Source organism: Nannobrachium achirus (genome assembly GCF_963921795.1).
Source record: "Nannobrachium achirus genome assembly, chromosome: 7".
In the NCBI taxonomy this organism is placed as follows: Eukaryota; Metazoa; Chordata; class Actinopteri; order Myctophiformes; family Myctophidae; genus Nannobrachium; species Nannobrachium achirus.
The window spans coordinates 61,042,719-61,063,704 of record NC_137816.1 but is presented as its reverse complement, the minus strand read 5'-3'; the positions used below and the strand labels follow the sequence as shown (position 1 = coordinate 61,063,704).

Genomic DNA, 20,986 nt, shown 5'->3' with positions numbered 1-20,986 from the left:
ATATAAGAGCGCTCTCTGTAATGTCTTCATTAACGGGCAAAGGCATTCGGGACATGAGGCCAGCAGCGCACACCTCGTGGCACGCTCTGCTTGCGCACAAGTAGGCCATGTATGTCTGCTTAAGCTTCAGGTGCAAGTTGGCACCTTGACAAAGTGCAGTTCTAGTTATTATTAAAACACCCTGCATTTTAGAAAACTCACTATTAGATATTTGCAGTTTCCTGCTAGATACATTCCATGTGTTGCATCAATTGTCATGACAATATTGTTTATTACAACATTAATCATTCACAACATTCCTTCAGAGAGTTTACCCTAGAGCTATAATTGTAGATACCTCAAGACGTAAGGGTGAAACAGAGACAGTCCAAGAAAAGCTTTCACTAATGAACTGGCATTGCTAAGCCAGCGGCTCTCATGTCGATATTACCAAGGGACTGACATCTCAAAGAGATTAAGAAGAGGCTTTGCACATCTTCTCCTCTTACATCTTTCTTCCCATTGCTATGGCAACTGCTGCCTCATCTTATCTCCAAAGACGTATGATTTCAAAGTTGCACACCTTAACATTTGAGATATGTCACCTTTCAGGTATCACTCAAAAACATTTTGAAATGTCAAAGTAAACATCACAATATTGATATTAACAGTTAATCATGTCTAGGCCAATATGTCCCGTTCTCCACCAACAAACAGATAAACCGCCATACAGCCTCTTACTATCTTGGAAATAAATAATGGCGCGCACACACACACACTGTGGGGCCATAATGTTGGCATTATGTGCTTGTGTGTGCCATGCTCAATCCATCATTGCAAAGCTCACTTTGATTGCAAAATACATTCATATTCTAGAACATTGCAGGCGAACCTTTCCCGAAGCTCAGTCTAGTCTATGACATGCTGCTTTCAACACATCATTTTGTTCAAAGACAGATTTGCTGTACACTGTGTACCTACTGTACAGAACGGGGAGCTGTATTCCCCGATGGGTTGCTTTATAGAGTGCAGTTGATTCTGGCTCGAAAGATTAGAGGCTTACAGTGCAGCTGGCTTCCCTATTTAACAAGTGAGTGAGAATCCCGATGTGTGGTTCTTCTTGTGTGTCTCACAGTGTCATCACGCATCTCTCAATTTGATGAAAAGTGTTAAACGCACATTGAGAACGATGTTTTGTTGCACCATTTGATCACAGCTTTAATTCCGTACATCTGTCATTGAATAAAATGATATGTTGAAAAGCAGCAACTTAGAGCTTAAGGAAACAAAAGGTCTCCTGCAATATTTTAGAATGTGTGTGTGTGTGTGTGTGTGTGTGTGTGTGTGTGTGTGTGTGTGTGTGTGTGTGTGTGTGTGTGTGTGTGTGTGTGCGCGCGTGTCTGTGTCTGTGTGTGTGTGTGTTTTACAAAAAGTATCTTTAAGCATCATGTTTTCCACAGAGGTACACAGCACAAACTCAACATAATAGAATAGAATGTAGAACACTTTAACAGAATGAATATAATACAATAAGGAAACAACAAATACCCGAAGTGGAATTCAGTAAAATACAGGGTGTTATAGCACAATATACCAGAGAAAAGGTCATAATTTAACCGTGGCATTTTTTACTGGCTGTAACAACTACTGCAGAATGAGAACCTGATGCAGTACTTAATGCCTGAATTGTAAATGCTCCAGCAGAGCACCAGGGTGCAACAGAAATAATGCCAGAGTGAGTTGGCTTCAGTACAGTAAATGTCATGGTCTGAAAAACAACACGTCAAAACACAGAGCATTACAAGTCATTCTGTCATTCTTTATGGTTGCATACACATCCCTGGCAGTTCTTCTGATAAACTCTACTTCAGAAGTTTGGCCAGTAAACAGCAAACACAAGAAAAGACATAAAATATGTGAAAAGACTATAAAAAGAACTGATAAGGGCACTGTCACACACCACACTTATGCTTTTCAATGGGAATGGAGTCGTTTATTGCGACCGTCAGGTCGCAGTTACTATCAAAACCTCGACCAGCTGTCCGTCTGTCCGTCTGTCAGTCAGTCAGTCAGTCAATCAGTCTGTCACACGTCACACTTTTGCCCTGCTTGTATCTCCGCAACTGTTGCCCCGATCCATGCCAAATTTTGCACACACACTCCTTGCCAGCCAAACCACAACCACAATATATGGAATCTGCAGTCTGTGTACTATCAATAACAACTTAATCAAATAGGCTACGCTCAACCATGTGTGGGTGAATTTACGAGAGGTTTCCGTTCTAATCCTAGTTATAACTATGGTTTGATATAATTTAAGCTAATAGTAGCTTACATGATATCAATTAATTGAAGTGTGTGTGCGTGTACCGGTACATGTGCGTGCGTGCGTGCGTGCCTGCCTGCCTGCCTGCCTGCCTGCCTGCCTGCCTGCGTGTGTGTGTGCGCGTGTGGGTCTGTGTCTGTGTGTGTGTGTTTGATAACCTAGACATCATTACATCTTTGACAGCTAATACACCAGATGTTGTTATGGTTGTAGAAGACTCCAGGGAAGTGACCTTAGCCTAGTAGAAGCCTGTAACACGTTGAGTGCCATAGTTTTGCCATAACTAATGTAAATTAACTGCCAAGACTTTTTCCTATTGTATTTACCTGATTTTCGGGGGCTCCGTGCACACGGTGGGTGCCCATTGTGTGCACAAGGGTTCCTGTTCCACTCCGATATACTGTACGATCTCAGAGCTAGGTTATATGTGCACATTTGTTTTTATATTTGGCAGCCTAGGACCAACAGACTGGTTGTTAGAGGGCTTCAACAACTTGGGATGCCCAAAAAGGAGGGGAAAATCCCATCCCAGGCTACTCACCCAGTGAGATCTTCTCCCCAGAATCGGCTGGCAGCAGGAAAACGAGCAGGGCCAGGGTGGAGATGAGCACACAGGGGAGGAGAAGGTTGAGGCCATAGTAGAGGGTCCTCCTACGCATCACGATGGTGAAGGTCACGTCAGGGTAGGGCTCCTTGCAGCACTCATAGAAACGCTCGTTCCTCTGTCCTGGAACCTCTGTTACACACAGTGGTGGGAAAAGTAAATATATATATATTTTTTGTTTTGTTTATTAAGTAAAAGTGTCAATACTGCAGTATAGAAACCCTCTGTTACAGGTAAAGGCCAGTAAAGAAAAGTAAAAGTACAAAAGTATTGGCATCAAACTCTACTTACCCCTTTACTGCCAGATTGACAGATTTCTGACTGATTTTTTAATAAACCCAGAGCACCAAAGACAAATTTGATAGATTTTTTTCTTTTTTCTTTTCTTGCATTTTTCAAATGGTAGCGAACAGCTCCATACAGGAAACAGGATGTGACGTCTGATGTGAACGCCTTTTTCCCCCGCATAGTTTAAGTCGACAACGTGAACAATGTTTAGTGTGAAACAGTTTCTACCTCTTGGCCCATCATTTCCTTCTTACCCACAAGGTCCCACTCTCCATTGGCAGTGTAGCCACTGATATCTGGCTCTACCATCTGCAGGTCCAGGGACCAGCCCCCATATGTCCAGGAACCAAACTTCAGGTCACATCTTTGAACGTCAAAGGGGAACCAGCGCACATCAATGTGGCAGGTGCTCTTGAAGATTCCTGTGGTTGGAGGTGGAGGAACATGAAAAGACAGAGGGTAATTAAGGCCAGAAAGTCTGATCAACAAGGGAGTGCTATGGCACTTTACCGTGACAGCAGGATAAAGAGAGCTGTCGGAATGTGAGGAAAGAGAGCTATTAAGCGACACAGTATGAGTACAATGTGCGAATACAGCAGCAAGATTTGTCAACTTTTGCGATAAAAAAAGGTAAGCCAATGGAATACGGTACAACCACCCTAAGGATAACTAACCATACCAGTGTTCCACACGTAACACATTTGAAATCCGAGGCATTTTTTTGGTATACTATTTAAAATGCTTAGAAAAAAATGCTGCTAATTGTCCCTATGTGACTGCAAAGGATTGCTGTTATTTTTTTATAAAAACCTTCATACCCTGTATATATATAGGAGCATGTATACATAGCTCTGTTTAACACAATGCTGTACCCACTAGTACACAGTACTTTCCCCAGTTTTATTATATTTTAACACTTGCTTTGGCAATGTAAAAGTATGTTCTCTCATGCCCAAAAAAGCTCATTTGAATTTAAATTGAATTGAGTACAGTAGCACAGATAAAGCAGGAAGAAATGACTGATAAAGAGTGTATTCAACCCAGATTGGAAAAAGCAACCAGCGTCAATGAAAGATAAATTACATTCTAAGAGTGCAGAAGAGAAACTGTACATATGAATATGAATATGAAAAACCAACTCCAAAAACAGTGAACAATCACAATGACAAGAGGTTGGGCCAGTTTTCCATCAGTGGAATAATAATAGGAAATAATCTATGGCCAAATAAAATATACAGTAGATACCGGTATGACCGGGGAGGGAGAAAACAAAGATCTGTCTTGCAGAATGACAAAGAGGACAAAATAATGCTAGAACCATACAATTTATGATAGAGTATGAGCAGGCCGACCCTCATTGACACTTACTGCAATGGAGCTTCATCGATAAGACAGATGCCAGGAAATTCAATTTGGTTATATATGGAGGACATGTACGCACATCTCGTTATTCATTTAATACAACCCGAGTTGCTTTCAGTCAAGCTGCATGTCATATAGGTCAGTGGTGCTGAAGCAGTGATCCACTTGTGCTTATCAGTATGTCAACGGTATTCATGGGAATTCATTTTGTTGGAAGGTTAAGAAGCAATTTGTCGGCGATGCTGCAATCAATCCAGAGGAAATCCAGTGATGGAGCTATTTATGTGTATTGATTGAGGCAGGGTTGTGTTTCTGCATAGTAAGGGGAAATGGGAGGGAAGAAGAGTAGTTTGCCAAGGAGCAAAGCAATCCCAGGGTTTGACAGGAAGGCCTCTGAGTTAATTGTGAATCTGCGTGCATGTATGTGGAAATGTGTGCGTACGTCTGTGTGCAGATATATTGCTTGTGCTGTTACTCGATGGGAGAGTGACAGAGATAAAGTGCATCTGTTTGGGTGAGTGCATTTGTGTGTGTGTGGGTGTGCGATCTTTAGACTCGATGTCCTATAAGTAGTGGATCACATTCACTAGGGACTTGATCAGGAAGGCGCTACTACAGGACGTTATTTCAGGGTTGTGTGAGGCTCCTTCGATTAAAATGATATGAACATTTGAAAAAATGAAATAATTTGAACATTTGAGGTCTGGCTGTTTCAAAAAATGTATAATCAAATGAGCTGTATGTTATAGTCCCCTTAAGCCCCTTTTCGACTGCACACCACACCACACCACACCACATACAGTAAAAATATCTACATTTTCCATTACACAAAAGTACCCCTATCGGTAAGAAACAAATTGACCCTTTTAACTGTGATTATAATACATAATACATTTGTATTACAACTATCCTAATTATAATGCACTATAATGGATTATAACTGTGCTTATAATACATTATAAATTATTAATGTATTACTATGATAATTATAATATACTATAATAGATTATAATAGTGGTTATTAGACAATAGAATCTATTGTCATGTATTACAACTATATCCTGGTGGTCTAAATGAAGACCCAGTGAGTGATCAGTCATTATGATGTGTTTGGCCCTGTGTGGCCCAGCTCAGACCTACTCTAGAGTGGATACTTTTTAGTACCCCGTTTATTACCACTTTCACACCACTCTACCCAGGACCTTGTAGTGGAAAACCTCACACAAGTGGGCGGTGTGGTGTGGAGTTGGGCCAGTGGAAAAGGGGCTTTAGTGACGTCACTGTATCGCCATCCTCATCAGGGAGAGAACATTTTCTACTGTCCGTTTTTGTGCACCACATTAAAAACTGGACATGGATTTTTAACGCCTTGCACAAAAAACAATTTCTATTTGTTTATCTGTGTATATAATATTATATAAAGTATATATAATATTGATTTTGAAGTGAATCTCTTAGTTGCTTTGGTGTAACCAGCACCATTGTGAAGCAGTTTGTTTATATTTAATACAATACGTTTTGTAAAACATGATTTCATTTCGACTTTAATTGGACCGTATTAACATGCTATTTGTGACAGGACCACTTGAAGATTTTAAATATTGAACACCAGTCTACTGAAGACCAAATGTGTTGGTGAATCCACGTCTTAATGAAGTATTTTCAGAATTTGTGTTGCATTGGATGCATTTTTCCCGAATGCCATAAGATGGATGTCCATCTTAAGTACAGTAAGCTTCTGTAGACACTAGACAGTAATTTTTTATTTTATTTCTTACTCTACTACCTTATCCTTGAAGAGCCCCTGATTGTTGTTCTTAACCAAGCACAGCACTCCCATTTTTTCTTTAATGTTCCTCATTGCCAAGAGTACAGTAGAAGGCATTAAAAGAATTTGATGACATAGTATTATGTGCTACTTTCAGAGACAAAAAACGTTATAATTAATTAAGCATACTAAAAAGCACAGTGAAGATGTGCCCAAACCATTAGCATTATAAGACAAAATACAAACTACTTGGACAACTCTCAGAACTGCAGACTCGCTCCCCATTTTCTACCGCAGTCTGAAAACTCCCCCCCCACTACTTGCACTCCTTATTCTTTGCATCACTTCTTTTTGCCTACCTATATGTTGTAGCGACCCCACGAAAGACCTGCTGTGATCCTGGTTATAACCATGGTTTGAAATAATTTAAGCCTATATGATATCAAAGAATTCATATTTCTGACACACACTTTGAGTAGCCATAATATAGGCCAGTGGTTCTCAAACTTTGAAATGTGAAGGTCTCCCCTTAACTTTGACAGTTGACAGAGTGTACAAATGGAAATGTGGTTCCATGTGTACACTGTCAAAGTTACAGACATGTAAGGGTCAAGTTAGACTCCCATAAAGGAACCTATAGAGTCCCTGAAACCGACTTTGAGAAAGAGAACCACTGATAAAGGCTACAATGCAAGAGAAGGAATGACGCCGATGAGTCCAAATCAAATGTGTGTGTGTGTGTGTGTGTGTGTGTGTGTGTGTGTGTGTGTGTGTGTGTGTGTGTGTGTGTGTGTGTTTGTGTGTGTGTGTGTGTGTGAGAGAGAGAGAGAGAGAGAGAGAGAGAGAGAGAGAGAGAGAGAGAGAGAGAGAGAGAGAGAGAGAGAGAGAGAGAGAGAACGCCAGGCTTACCTGGAGGTAAGTAGTGGCAGGATCCTGAGGAGTTGACCAGAATGTTGGTGTGGAAAGTAGGATCAAACCTCTCATCTGCACTGTGGACAACATGAAGGACATCTGTGTAACAACTAGTATACAGCACATATGAAGTTATAGCAGGGGTGGGAAAAGTACTCAAACATTTTATTTAAGTAAACGTATACTGGCATCAAAATAAGTAAAGTAAAGTAACAGTACTCGTTATGAAGTAAGAATGTCCCATTACAAGTTTTCCAAATGTATTAAAATCTTTTAAAAATAGCGGATCTACAAGCTCACAATGCGTCACATTAGGTCGAATAGGGCTGGAGTGGTTAATGTATGCTTTGTAATAATAATCAAAATCTACAAAGTAAACTAGTAACCAAAGTATTTCAAATAAATGTAGTGGAGCAAAAGTGCAATATTTGCCTGTGAGATGTAGTGGAGTAGAAGTAAACGTATTAGAAATTAGAAAGGTAAAGTACAAATACCTCAAAATTGTACTTAAAGTACAGTAAGTACTGTATATGTACTTAGTTACAGTACTTTCCATCAGATTATACATGCCAGATTGATTGATTGATTGATGAATTGATTAATGTTTTTATTGACAAAAATGCATATACATGACCATATATTTGTACATATCTATCAAAACGATAAATAAATAAGCTCAAAAACTCGTTTCCATTGTGGTCCTTTGAATGCAAATGTGGTGGAAATAATAATCCACCGTCCATGAACATAATTTGAACAACCTATCAAAAGTCCTACATGAATTCAGGCTGGCCACAAAACATATATTACGGTATATTACAAGTATACATGTTTTTCTATATCTTATTATTTTGCTAGGTTATGCGCACAGATTCTATAGGCACTTTAGATGGCAGATCCCATGAGAAGCATTATTCAGAAGCTATGCCCTTGTTTTACTGCTTCCCATAATTCACTCCTCCAATAACGAACTCCCAAGAGGTTGATCGAGGAGGTTGAAATGTGGATGAAAGAGTTGTTATTAAAACAGGAAACAACACAGTGGTGCTGAGTCAAATCTAATCAAGTCTAAAGCCATTGTTTTGTTCAAAGGGACGATGACAAATGACAAGTACTGTCATTAATGGAGGAGTAGCAAGGTCATTGAAGCAGTCTTTCTGACTGTGCTCGATGGACTATGGAGATGTCATCTATGGAAAAGCTGTTCCCTCTGTCCTCAAGCCCTTGAATACAGTTTATCATTCGGCTATGGGATTTATATCTGGTGGACATTATAGGACTCATCACTGCATCCTGTATGATAGAGTGGGGTGGCCTTCATTGGCCAACAGGCGAAACAAACATTGGCAGGCTAACTGTTTATTTTTAAGGCAATTGATGGGACTTTACCATTGTATATTAAATATCTGCTGGATTGGATTCTTGTAACATATAGGACACTCCAGTGACTGGCTCACACACTAAAGGTCCCCAAAGAAAAGACTGACCTGGGGAAAACAGCCTTTTGTTTTAATGCCCCAGCCACTTGGAATGACCTACAGTACAGCTTAAATTAAAGATATGTTCTCCCATACGGTCAATTTAAATCTTTGATTGCGGACCTACCCACAAGTGTCTGCAACTGCTTTTAACTGTATCACATTCACATGATAGGGGAAAGTCTCTGTTTTGTTTTGTTATATAATTGATTTGAACTGCAACTGAGGGCAACTTCAATGTCTTTCAACCAATTTTCTATATTTTCTTTCTCCACATTACTAAGGGTTATTCATTTTATGAATATGATTTCTTGGCCAAAGGAAACCATTCTTCTGCAGATTATTAACTCTATACCTAACCTAAATTATAGTGTAAAACTAACCTCGAAATTACCTTCTGTTAAATATATTGCTTTGCAATTATTGCAATTACGGTATCTTTAAATTTTAAACAGCACTACCTACTGTAATGCTTGTTTAATATGCATATATTGGTGTAACCCTGTTACAGCATGTTATTAAAGTGTCGTTATTGTTGTTGTTTTGTCAAATCCAAATACTAAAGTTCCATAATGTCAGGGTATTTGTATGCCAGTAGATCTGCTTGGAATGTTTTTGGGGGGGGGACTATGGCCATATAGTATACTGTACTACAGTAGGTTACTGTCAATCCACAATTCCATTCCGGTAGACACATACTGTACCTGTTATAGAGAAGAATGTCTGGCCTCCAAATAAGATGATCAGGAAATCTCACTTTGGATACACCTGGGTAGTCAGATGTGTTCCACTTGAGGTAATAATCATTCCAGTACTGTGGGGTAGAGAGACCGTAATATGCCTATGATCTCATACTTTCATCCTTAAAGCTAAACTATCGGACATCCATGGTCAGCATGATGGCATAAAACAAAGTAATTCTAAGCTTCTCCATAAGACTTTTGGCTTCCCTCACTGAGAAACACCCTTTGCACCTCCCTCCTCCCTCATATATCCCACACCAGATGACCAGCAGTGGTTAGGTGTGTCTAGCTTTGGTTGCTACAGTCTGTTTGGCGTGTCAAGGGGAGGCTGGCTTATATTGACACACAACAGCATAAGGCCCCTTGTTTGTCAGTAGAGGCCACAAATGGGGCTAAATTAGGCTTTAAAGCAGATATGTGTAGTTATCTGCTGAAGTAAGCAGATTTAGTTTGTTTTATTTTTGAATTTATTTTATTACATTCAGACGATGACATTCAAACTGAAATAGAGCTCTTTCCCGAAGCTCCACATCTCCATGTATGGGCCAACATGCCTAACGTTGAGCTTGACACTATGGGTTGAGCTTAACCAATCAGGGTGCCCTCTCGTTTAGGATTGGTCAGACATGTCTGTCAATAATTTCAGCCCCGGGTCGGCCGGTTCATGCACCAATGAGCTGCTACTGAAAGAGCTTCTCACAGATAACGTTTTGGAGGCAAACTGCGGCCTCTAGAAGTGTCAAAGCGACTAGATCTTTTCTGCTTATGTCAGCAGAAAACTACCTATATCAACTTTAATAGCACTAGTTGGCAAGTCTATTTCTAATTATCCTCCCTCCCCATATGAATTATGGAGACATTTCTTACCAGCTGTAGCCATATGTTAGTTGTCAAAACCTGATTCTTCTCATCCTGTTGGAGAAAAGTGCATTAAACAACAGTACTCGTTATCTTAGTTCATGACATTGTAGTCCACAGTTAACTGATCCTAGAGTAAGTAATTTTCATGGCAGCCATTTAAACAAAACAGTTTAAATGCCAAGATGAACGGCTACTTATAACCAAATCCAAAATGTATTTATTATAACCTCAAAGCTTTGCTATGATTCAAATAGCATGCCTAGTTGTGTTGAACAAGAATAATAAAATGGTTATTTTATTATGTATGAGAAACACCGGTATTAGTGTAGGTAACAAAGAGATCTATGTTTAAATTACACTATGCAGTCTTTACACTCAACATACATGTAGATCTGTAAACTGTACAGATCTATGTTGTCTGTTCCCCATAATTCACCCACCACGTCCATGATCTGCATGAGGCTGAAGCTGAAATGGACGGTGAGAGAGTGTGAATCATTGAAGACTGGTCTCTCCAGTGGGTTGTAGTTGGACATCAGGTCCCTGTACAGTCTGTGCTGATGTTCCCCCTGATGAGAAACTATGACAAAAAGAGACAAGCAACGCAAAAACTACTGTAGTTAGTAAAATTTTTCCATTTATGCTTAAATGAATTGGTAGACAATAGATGAAGTGTAAATACTGTGCTAAAAATGCTGTCTGCGTGTTCTCACTTCTCACAGTGGCTTTAAAATACTTTTTTTTTAAAATATATTATTCAGATTTTCTCTCAAAAATCATGAATGATTCACTAAATTTCAAATAGCCTGGAAAGATAACGTCTGACAAGAAGATAGAATTGAAGGCAAAATGCACTGATAAATAGATATTCGTCTCAGTGTTCTCACAGTAAAACATGAACTTGAACTTTCAATTGAATATTTTCCAATCACAAAGTCTGCTAGCTTTGTCTGCTGGTACAGACAAAGCAGTGATTCATGGATAATTCTGGAACCAAATTACCCTGTACAATTTCAAATAAGACTCCTCCGCTTTAGCACCTTGTTCCCACTCCTGAGTAATGAGGCATTTTGGCAGCATCTACTAACTTCACTAATGGCCATTTTGTTTTAATAACACCTTTGGTAATGTATTTATTTGACTGAGAGCATGGAGAGCTTTCTGTACAAAGCATCCTCTGTTTGCTGTCTGTCTCATTGTATCCACTCTTAGGGTACGGTAGAGCCATAAAAGCTTGTTATTGTCTATGGCTGAGTCAGCATTGAATGCTGACCCTCCTCTCCCTCCAAAACCCCCCATAGTCAAATTTCAGTGTGAGCACCTGCAATCTGCAACATCATGGCATGAATGAACACATTATTGTCCAAAGTTTGGAGCTATAAAATACAGCAGTGGTTCTCAAACGTTTTCATTGCGGCAGTGGCTTTAGAGGTAGGTTCCCATTTTAGATCCCGGGCTCCCCCAGAGTCAGTGTCGAAGTGTCCTTAAGCAAGACGCTGAACCCCTATGCAATATCATTTAGCTGGGGACCCCCTGGAAGTCCCTCAAGGACCCCCGGGGGTCCCTGCACCCCACTTTGAGAACCACTGAAATACAGTATACAAATGTCTTATTTTTTACATGGAAAGCATGTATTTACTAAATCAATTGATAAATTCAATCAAATCAAAAACTTTAAATGAAGACCATCACATGCACCAATATTAACTTGTGTGTATGTGCTTGCAGACATAATGCTTGTGCTCTTACATGCATGTAACACACGCACACGCACGCACACACACACACACACACACACACACACACACGCGCGCACACACGCACACGCGCACACGCACACACGCGCACATGCACACGCACTAGGAGAACCCAGCTAAACGTGAGGAGCATTACTAATATGTAATGTAATGAAATCAATATAACATGAACAGTTGGTGAACGTCTTTCTGTGTTGTCAGGGTGTGTTAGGGTAATTGGCAATGAAACTGCATTTGTAGATTAGTTCAAACCATGGAGGAGTGCAATGTATTGAGGCAGAGAGTGTTGTTAAATATGTAGAAGGATTGCTGTACTATAATTAGTCCCTCCAGGAATCTGCAGAGAAAAAGTTTTGATTCCGCAGAGAACAATCCTGATTCTGAGGAGAACAATTCTTGATTCCGCGACTTGATACAATATTCCGTGGACATTAACAAACAACCTAAAATTACCAGTTATCAAGCAAATGATGATCTCTATCTCTCTCTACAATAGCCTACATCATCAGTGGTTCTCAACATGTCGTACGTGTACCACTGGTGGTACATGGGCCCCCCTCTGGTGGTACTCGGAGAAGTCTCCCAAAAATACAAAAAAATACATAAGTGGAGTGAAATATTTATATTATACTACAGGTAGTTCTTCTGACCAAGTCATTGGTTGAAATAGGCCATATTATCACTACAGATATGCTCTAAAGTGTGAAAAAACATATTTTTCATTTCACTGTCTAGGCTAATGTCAAGGCTGTTCAACAGCGCCACTTGGACACCCAGCGGTATTGCAGCTGTTGCATACTTCATACAGACATACCTACACACACTGCATACAGACATGTATCTACACACACAGTCAAGCATTGGAGCGCTGAGGCATCGCTCAAAAAGTTTGGGAACCCCTGGTCTATATAACTGTATAAAACAAACATGGGGTGTCAAACAGTCAGGGGGCCTCATGAAGCTCGGGAAAGACATGTCACATTCAACGTTAGAACTAAGAAGCATCATGTCACATTGTTTGTCATTGTCACGCTTGAGCATGGACCTGTAACTGAGTAATCTACTGCAAAATATTTGATCCGCTGAAGCACAGTTTGGGGAGGTAAACAGGTGAGTTGTAGAGCATGTAGGCTACTGTCTGACTGTAGGCCTATATCTTAACCTACCAGTAGATTATACTTTAGCCTATAGTCTTCTTCAAAGACAAGTTATAATAGCCTACATTTTAACTGAAACAATCTCACTCTTACATTATTCATTATTAAATTACATAGCCTAAAGATTCTTAAAACCACTGGAAGAAACTATATCCACTGTTTGTTTATCCTACTGGTCTCTCTCTCTCTCTCTCTCTCTCTCTCTCTCTCTCTCTCTCTCTCTCTCTCTCCCTCTCCCTCTCTCTCTCTCTCTCTCCAATAGTCTACACATCAGTGGTTCTCACACTGGTTTTTACATGGGCCCCCTCTCTGGTGGTACTTATATGGTGGTGGTATACTGGTATTTATATGACTACTACAGGTAGTTCTTCTGACCAAGCAATTTGTTGAAATAGGCTCTCCAGTCGTGCTGAAATGAGCATGAGGGCACACCTAGCCGTTAATAGAAGATGTGAGAACGGATTAATCACATTTTAAATAGGCCTATCATCAGTTTGCACGGGAAGTTCACAGACGTAGGCCTACTGTATAGCTAAATCGCAACAAAAACTAAAACATCTCCATGAATTGAAGGAATAGATTGCCCCCAGTGTTAACTGTGCATAGCTGAATAGGATTGGGTATACGCACCTGTATCTTTTTTAACATCAGTTATTATGGTGGTACTTGGAGAGACAGATCATCATTTTCTGAGGTGGTACTTGACGTAAAAAGGCTGAGAACCATTGCTCTACATGTTTTGTCTAGGACTCTAGGTGGTCCCAGAAAACATGTAGACCTATTAGTGTCAGTGCATAAGCTTGTGCACAAGGATACAGGATAGGTGGGCTGCCTGTGGGCACTGCATATGGCTGGCTATAGCTATGTGAACATAAACATTTAAAAAAAAAAGAAAAAAAAAAGAATCTGACTTAATTTTATCCTTCGAATTCTTCTTTATGCCCCTATGATATCCTACAGGTTTTGTAGCAATTGTAGAAATATTATACCTTAATTGTTGAATGTTTAAGCATGTTCTAATCATGTATAGCCTAGCCTACTTTGCCAAGCTATTTTTTTAAAATAATTTTACATCCGAAGTGTCCAGATATTTTATTTTTTATAATTGTACATGCCCAGATATCCCAGCACTATCATGTTCGTGCAGGGACGTCCCAAGAAGAACATTGCAAAATTAATTATAAGTTGGTCAGATAAACCATCCTGAAAATATTCACACAAAACAGTAGCCTATTCTTTCCTCAATAAACTTAGATCACGCAACAGACCATAACATGCACGAACAAACAACATAGCCTACCGTTTAACATGCTCGCAATTACTGCAATGAAGAGCAGAGAAATCCTTAAATCCATCTTTGATTTGAAGAGGTAGCTCGTCAAGTCTATGTTCCTCTCTCTTCCTCCATTCATCATAGCACCTCGGCGAATTTAATCCATAGCCATTAGGCTATTAGTGGCAAAGCGACTGAATTGAACGTAGGCTGTAGTTGTTGCGGTATTGCAGCCTACTGTGTCAAAAGATGCCTGCTGTCCTCTCCTCCCAGTTGGATTTTCTAAAGCAGGACCGCGCGCGGGGACCGGGTGATGATTTGTGACATTGTGACATCACACGGTGAGCTCATCCAGCTCATTCATTCAGCTCAAGCCATAAGCGTTAATTGAGCCATTGCCTTGATTGGGCCACATTTGTATGTGTAGAGTTGCCACAATGTTGAAATACACTCTTACAAGTAAAAGCCAGGAATTAAATATTCACTTTACTGAAAGTAGAAAAGTATATTGTTGTCAAAATGTAGGCCTACCAAAAATAGAAAGTAGGACTATAGGCTACTCATTATGCAGATGTCCCATTTCAAATGTTTTTTATTGTAGATCGGCTTAAAGGACCTCTTCACCCAATTTCAACATATCTTCAGATTATTGGTTGTCACTATTATAATGCTAGCCTACGATTATTTACTTATTTACTAAAAATCACACCCGTGTGAACTGAGCGGTGGTTTACCCACCAACCCCTAGAGCTTCGAATTAATTTATATTTAATTAAAACAACAAATCTGCAGCACTTCTCGTGTGTAACGTTAAAATGTGGCTGGTCTCGCGAGGCAGAAGTCTCCATTCGCCGCTGCAAAAGTGGGCTGATCTACAAGTCCACAATGCGTCACTGATCCAATAGGTTGTGGGCTTGTAGATTAATTAAAAGGGTGCTTGTTTAGCGACACCGACATACAGCGAAGAATAAACCTCCAGCTACTGAACTTTCCCTACACTGACCGTCCTCCGCCTAGCAGACAGTGCTTTGCCTCTTGAGTTAAACGTGCTCACGTTTCACACAATGTAACTTTAATTGATTCAGAATGATAACGAGTCAAGCTGAAACGGGCGACTCATTTGGTAGGGACGGGAAGGCAGACTGTTTACGAGACTTCTCCACCGAAAACACTGTGTGGTGGTTGCACACTGCTGCGTTTTTCGTTGCGAAATGCGTTTTTCAGGACAAGGAGAGAGAGGGAGATAGAGAGAGCAAGGGACTGAGTGGTGCGCGAAACGGGCGGCAGTGTGCAAACGTGACTGACACAACGTGAGGTTGATTTTTTTATTTGCGTGCTCCGAAATTCACTCCGATATTCGGCCCGAAAAACGCAGCAGTGTGCAACCAGCTTAAAGCATGGATTTCTTCTCTCACGAGTCTGCCTGCACGCAGCCACGTTCACGGTAAAACTCCCTCCGTCCCTCTGTAGACTACCTAATTTGGTTCAAACGAAAACATAATCCATTGGTGTGATTATAATTGCTCGGTTCACATCGTGGTTGTTCCACGCTTCGCATAGACGATGCGATGATACTGCTCTTGCTTTTACCAACGCCAGTCGTCAGGCACGTGCACACAGACATCAAACGGGGCTTGAGCCCCTGCCCTTTTAAGAGAGAATTGTCCACCAAAGGGCCCTTTTAGAAATGTCAGCCCCTGCCTCTCTTAACATTCTCTGCACGTCCCTGACCAACGCGTGAGAGAGAGAGAGAGAGAGAGAGAGAGAGAGAGTGTGTGTTGTCTGCCTCAGTGGTGCGTGTTCCCCACACTCAAGCCCCCACCGTTGCGCTGTGTGTGTGTGTGTGTGTGTGTGTGTGTGTGTGTGTGTGAGAGAGAGAGAGAGAGAGAGAGAGAGGGAGAGAGAGAGAGAGTGTGTTGTCTGCCTGCCCTGCTCAATAGCGCCCCTCCTTTAACGTGTGTGTGTGTGTGTGTGTGTGTGGTCTGTGTGTGTGGTCAGGAGAGGTATGGCCGGCGACAGACATACACGGCAGGCGACAGACATACACGGCCAGTAACATCTTGAAAGCGAATCACAGGAGCGGCTACCACCGCTCAAAAATAAAATCTTGTTTGAAATGAACAAACCTGATGATGTTAAAATTGTGTTCTGTTCGCTATTGGGTGTTGTTTATACAAAAGCTATACGAGCTACATAACAGCAGTTAGTCTACTATCGTTCATCATAACCTGTCAGAGGAACCACAACATAATGCCTTTATTAAAAGTAAATATCAGCCCTTATAAGGGAGACTATCTTGATTAGCCTATACGCCCTGTTCCGCCTGTTCCACTGTCATTCATCTTCTGATTACCATGTGTCAAAGTCTGTGGTGGGAAAAGTTAGCCTGGTGTTGCTCATACTAATTCCTCACTGCTTGTCTACCGCCAGGGGGTGGTGTTGTGCGGTCTGGTTTATTAACCAGGCTAGGGAAAAGTAGGCCTACTCATATTATTTTACTGAAGTAAACGTATCAATACTGCAATAAAAGTATCATTCTAAAACGGCTAGTTCCATTCCTTGATTCTGATTGGCTGGTTTCCCTTTAAAGGTATATTCAGTGATTGTATTTCATTCAAATAAAAATATAATTGGTACATTTCCCATTCATTCTCCTCACTAGAATGTGTGCTGACCATATAAGGACTTCCACCATGGCATGTGTTGCGAGCATAGCTAGATTCCGTTTTCAGAGGTGGCCAGCCAGTCCTCGACCAATCAGGGTAGAGTATGGCCGTAGTTATGTTATGATGTTTAGTTATGATGGTCAAAATAAAAGTTTTGAGAACAACAGTCGCTCTGAATTAAGAATGTCTGCTAATGCCTAGATTGTAAACTACTGAACTCATAAAATGCCACAGTCTCGTAGTAAATCAGTATCATACATATCCTGAAGCTGGAGACGTAGGCCTACCGATATTCAGTGATTGGATTGAATGATCAAAACGAGAACATTATAATGGTGTAGAAAATCTATAAAAAAAAACATCTCCACGCTGTGACAAGATGACCCCCGGCCACTTTCATTATCACTGAATACACCTTTAATTGCTGTGGTATGTGAGACTATAACCCACACCTTGGCTCTAATCAGTTTATATCAAACCCAGGAGTTATTTTTTCCATAGTGTTGTGAAGCTAGACTAGAGAACTTGATTGCAAGTAACAGGTGTGTTGTTTCTGCAGCCTGGCCGGGAACTACTTTCTTGTAGCTGGGGACTACTTTATTGCAGAGCAGACCTTATAGAGAATTATTTGTGACATAGAACAGTTTTAATTGGTACATGTCTATGATTTTTCATGTTGCCATATTGTAACCGTTTTAGAAAAGCAATAAGCCACGCTAGGCTGAGAGGGTCTCCCTACGCCTCGTGGTGTAGAATACCAGGTAACCACTCACCTCTTGTGGCTTTTGCTTCAATACTGCAATACTCTGTTACAAGTCCAGAATTCAAAATGTAATTGAGTAAAAAATAAAATACAAAACTATTGGTATGGAAAGTAGCCTACCAAAAATAGAAAGTAGGCTACGCATTACGCAGAATGTCCCATTTCACAAGTTTTCAAATAAAATGTATACAAATCTTTTGAAAATAGCAGATCTACAAGCTAGCCTACATTGCATGTTAACGAGTTGTGTCATTCTTAATTTCCAACTGCAAATTCCTCTATGGGCAGCTTTACTATTATTACAATTCTTTGATTTATTCCTTTGCCAAAGTCATACAGTAATATGCAGCTAAATCTCCAAAATGTGCATTGGTCATATTTTTCCCACCTACAGTAGTAGCCTACATGAAAATAATCTTTAAAAAGCAAGTGTCTAAGACTCCTGAAACTTGAACACCATCCTGTATTCGCGACTGAAAACGTCTAAGATTAAAATCTCACTATCGTGTCAAAGGTCATGTCTCACCTAGCCTCGGAAACCCATGCTTTTATTTTGGCGATTGGAAGATGTCTCACCTAATAGACACAGGATCTGACACAAATTTTGACTTCATGGTCAATATTACATTTAACCACTAAGTAAGCAGGCTGGCTGGGCATAACTCAATCGAAACAATCTCAGAAACGAGAGTTCAAATCCGCGTTAGAAGAGGAAAGTTACATGGCGCTGCTTTTAAGTACACATTTATTTGTCTTTGCAAAGGGTTAGCAAAATAGTATATAGTGGACATGTAACCAGAATACCTTGACAAACCTGACAATAACAAGTGATTGACGAGGCAATGAATACAATAAACAACAACATTATTTTGCTGCCACCTTTATTGAATACAATGGGTCATATTTTATGACTTTTTGAATACAATGGGTCATATTTTATGACTTTTACGGCGACTTGATTTGGAGAACTTATTCAGAAGCTTCTTTTCCCTGTAACAATTGGAATATCAGTTTAGATTATTAAACATGAATCTTTAGTTAAATCTGTCAACATAATGAACCTATATAGTGAACATGTATTTACCTTGGAGTCACGACTTTTAACTCTCATCTTGTTGACCTGGGATTCAGCGATGTCAGCACGCTCTTCTGCCTCCTCTAGTTCATGCTGAACCTTTCTGCACTTAGACAGGTGAGCGTTGGCTGCCTCCTCCTACAAGAATATGATAGAGATGGTTCAAAGCCCCCTTACAATCATAGTCCAAACAAGACAATTGTAAAGTGTGTTTGTGGCTAATGCAGTATAGCCCATGCAGCATGCTGTTCATGAGTGCCTTAAATTGGGACCACATGAAGTTCTCATTGGAACAAGCACAATCATGGCTGTGTTCTTGCTGCTGTTCGGCAGCCTGAGCCCCAAAATTGCAGCTTGTAGGAAACAAAATCTATTGCTTTCTGTAGTCCATTTGGGAAATGTACTTTTAGCATTATGCCTGAAAAACACTGCCTGTGTCGGCAGCATGTGTGCATAACAGATCAGAGCTTCCACAAAGCCCATGTGTGCAGCGCAGTTCTGCTGTGTGCATGTCATACTGCAGAAGCATGGCTATATAAAGATTGTGCCGCCCCGTGGAAAGCAGCATGATGGACACTGACAAATGCTCTGCAGTTGGTTCCATAACTGATTCCTATTATTCCTTTAGTTATTCCATTAGCTACACTATGACAACAACACTATGTTCCCACGGCGACCACATCTAAAGATGTATATTTGTCTTACCGCTTCCTCAGCCTGCCTCTTGTAGCCCTTCACCTTCATCTGCAGTTTGTCCACCAGATCCTGAAGCTTGACCAGATTCTTCTTGTCCTCTTCAGTCTGAAATGAGAGTGAATTTATAACATTAGTTGTATGTTCATAGAATCGATTAATTATTTTCAATGGCATGCTGGTCATTGAAGTAAACATGGTATAGTATACCTGGTATGTCAGCTCCTTCACCCTCCTCTCGTACTTGCGGACACCTTTAATAGCGTCTGCTCCGCTTTTCTGCGCCTGATCAACTTCTGCCTCCAGCTCACGCACCTTCACAGTGGAATTATACCGTATCAAGTGGTGTATTCTTATTTAATTGACTATAAACCGTGTTGAAGTGAACTATATCTTACCCTAGACTCCAGTTTCTGGAGCTGCTTCTTGCCTCCCTTCATGGCCAGGTTCTCAGCCTCATCCAGACGGTGCTGCAGGTCCTTGACGGTGACCTCAAGGTTCTTCTTCATCCTCTCCAGGTGAGAGCTGGTGTCCTGCTCTTTCTTCAGCTCCTCGGCCATCATGGCTGCCTGGAAGGTCATGTTAGCGTTTTGTATTGTATCTTAATATGAAGCATGACATGGGGATATCTAAAAGATAAGACTAGGGCTTCCTAACTTACATCAGTGATGGCTTTCTTGGCCTTCTCCTCAGCATTCCTTGCTTCTTGAACGCTGTCGTCCACTTCACCCTGGACCTGGATCAGGTCAACCTCCAGTTTCTTCTTAGTGCCCAAAAGGCTTGTGTTCTACAATGAAGATTCAGATGAACAAAGTAAGTAAGCATGACGTAAATATTGTTTTATTCCGACATTTCTTCATTAACTTGCGAACCTGAGAGTGCAACAGTCCGGCTCGCTCACTGGTGTCCACCAGTTCTTGCTCGGCCACTTTGCGGCCTCTCTCCGTCTGTTCCAGAGCCACTCTCAGCTCCTCGATCTCAGCCATCATGAGGCCGTTCCTACGCTCCACCATGGCAGCTTGCTCCTTCAGGTCTTCTTGAGCTCTGAGAGCGTCGTCAAGGTGCAGTTGTGCATCCTAAAAGAATTCACAGTTGAAGTTGTGAAGAGAAACATTAGAATGTGACACATTTTTCAGAGCAGCTTGAATGTTTCTGACTAATATGTTCTGCACCTTGAACTGTCCCTGGACATTCCTCAGCTGCTTCTGGGCCTCGGCAGCCTGGCGGTTGGCGTGGCTCAGCTGGACCTCCATCTCGTTCAGGTCTCCCTCCATCTTCTTC

The 20,986-nt window shown here is 40.8% G+C and overlaps 1 protein-coding gene across 1 annotated transcript in view; it reads right to left on the bottom strand.

Annotated features, from left to right (window-relative positions):
- The window catches only part of LOC308288881 (neuronal acetylcholine receptor subunit alpha-7-like), a gene marked incomplete at both ends in the record, with an annotated part of 31,576 nt that extends 10,597 nt beyond the window's left edge, over positions 1-20,979 (bottom strand). The window contains 13 exons of the mRNA XM_080730356.1: positions 2,847-3,041; positions 3,452-3,619; positions 7,237-7,316; positions 9,422-9,531; positions 10,328-10,372; positions 10,762-10,932; positions 19,022-19,150; positions 19,718-19,813; positions 19,916-20,020; positions 20,104-20,274; positions 20,367-20,492; positions 20,578-20,781; positions 20,878-20,979. Coding sequence (XP_080586482.1) covers positions 2,847-3,041; positions 3,452-3,619; positions 7,237-7,316; positions 9,422-9,531; positions 10,328-10,372; positions 10,762-10,932; positions 19,022-19,150; positions 19,718-19,813; positions 19,916-20,020; positions 20,104-20,274; positions 20,367-20,492; positions 20,578-20,781; positions 20,878-20,979 — 1,702 coding nt within the window. The remainder of the gene's footprint in view (positions 1-2,846; positions 3,042-3,451; positions 3,620-7,236; positions 7,317-9,421; positions 9,532-10,327; positions 10,373-10,761; positions 10,933-19,021; positions 19,151-19,717; positions 19,814-19,915; positions 20,021-20,103; positions 20,275-20,366; positions 20,493-20,577; positions 20,782-20,877) is intronic.
- Positions 20,980-20,986: the final 7 nt, after the last annotated feature.